This window comes from Propithecus coquereli, unplaced genomic scaffold (assembly GCF_000956105.1).
Source record: "Propithecus coquereli isolate 6110/MARCELLA unplaced genomic scaffold, Pcoq_1.0 Scaffold1276, whole genome shotgun sequence".
NCBI classification, from domain to species: domain Eukaryota; kingdom Metazoa; phylum Chordata; class Mammalia; order Primates; family Indriidae; genus Propithecus; species Propithecus coquereli.
The window spans coordinates 12,333-13,786 of NW_012136925.1; the positions used below are offsets into that span (position 1 = coordinate 12,333).

The 1,454-nt window shown below is 44.3% G+C and overlaps 1 protein-coding gene across 1 annotated transcript in view; it reads right to left on the minus strand.

Moving 5' to 3' along the window:
- Position 1: 1 nt before the first annotated feature.
- Positions 2 to 1,454, minus strand: part of LOC105805362 (olfactory receptor 2L13-like) — a gene marked incomplete at its 3' end in the record, with an annotated part of 2,762 nt that continues 1,309 nt past the window's right edge. Inside the window, exon 2 of the mRNA XM_012638254.1 lies at positions 2 to 709. Within this exon, the coding sequence (XP_012493708.1) occupies positions 2 to 691 (690 nt within the window). The remainder of the gene's footprint in view (positions 710 to 1,454) is intronic.

Consider the following 1,454-nt stretch of genomic DNA (forward strand, 5'->3'; position numbering starts at 1 on the left):
CCTTTGAACGCATATGGTAGACAGCAAATAGGACACGGCCATAAGAAGCAGTGATACCAAGGAAAGGAAGAAGGAGAAAGAGGGTTGTGCTCACAAAAACCATGCACTCATAGACCCAGGTGTCCATACAGGCAAGAGGCAACATGGCTGGGACATCACAGAAGAAATGATCAGTGGCCCTAGACCTACAGTAAGGAATACGGAGGGCATAGACTGTGTGGGCCAAGGAGTTGATGGACCCCAATGTCCAAGATCCTGTGATCATCTTCATACACATCCTGTTACCCATGCGGAGGGGATAATGGAGGGGATGGCAGATGGCTACGTACCGGTCATAGGCCATGGAGGCCAGGAGTAAGCCTTCAGAACATGCCATGGTCAGAAAGAAAAAGCTTTGCACACCACATCCCAGGAAGGAGATGCCTTTCTGGCCAGAGAGGAAGTTGAAAGCCATCTTGGGGACGGTGGTGGAGATGTACATCAGGTCCATGAGGGAGAGCTGGCTGAGCAGAAAGTACATCGGTGTGTGGAGACAGGCATCCACGCGTATGAGGTGTATCATGGCTGAGTTACCCACCGAGGCCAGGAAGAATACAAGGATGATAAGGAGCAAGAGAAGAAGGCCAGTTTTATTTGGGGGAAACAACCCCAACAAAATGAAATCGTTTGAAGCGTGATTCCATTTCTCCATGAAACCTTACTGCTTGAACTTCCTTGGAAGAAAAATAAACACAAAAACAAAGCACAACTCATGAAATGAAACAGAATAGGAGGATCAAAAGGAACTGACTTTGTTATAGGATAAACTGCTTTTCCTCCAACATTGCAGCTTTTGTTGAGTCGATTTAAATATCTGAATTAAACCTTCCCTTTCTGAGTATGTCTGACAAGCATCTAAGCAAGTCATAGGCATAAGTGTGGTCTCTCAGTATAAAGTTTAGCACCACAGGCAGCAAAGACAGACAAGATAGCTAAAGCATTCCTGCCTAGATATCTCCGGACCAGACACACAAATGGTGAGTTATCAACAAGGCACAGGAACTGAGGATGGCAGGAATCCCTGCATTCTCTGACGTCTCGGTTGAATGGGGCATTTTTACACCAGAAACTGACATGTGTGACCCAGAAACTTTCTGTATCTTACATTATAAGTCCTTAGACACCTATCCCTTTTCCACAGCTTTAATTTCTGGTGTTTCCTCCCCAGCTGGTTCCAGCCAGATCAACCTTAACCTTCATCCTCTGCTTGAAACTCTGCCTCTCATGTTCTTTAAAGACACTTTTGTGCTTTTCCTGAAAATGTGCCCACTACCCAAAATCATTGTCCTTGAACTGTAAAATCTTGTATGTCCTATAAGATCCACCCTAAATACAAAATGTTATTTCAGTGTTCTCTCTTCCATAATAATGTTTCCATTTTCTGAAGCCCTATAGAACTCAAAATTAAATGCATA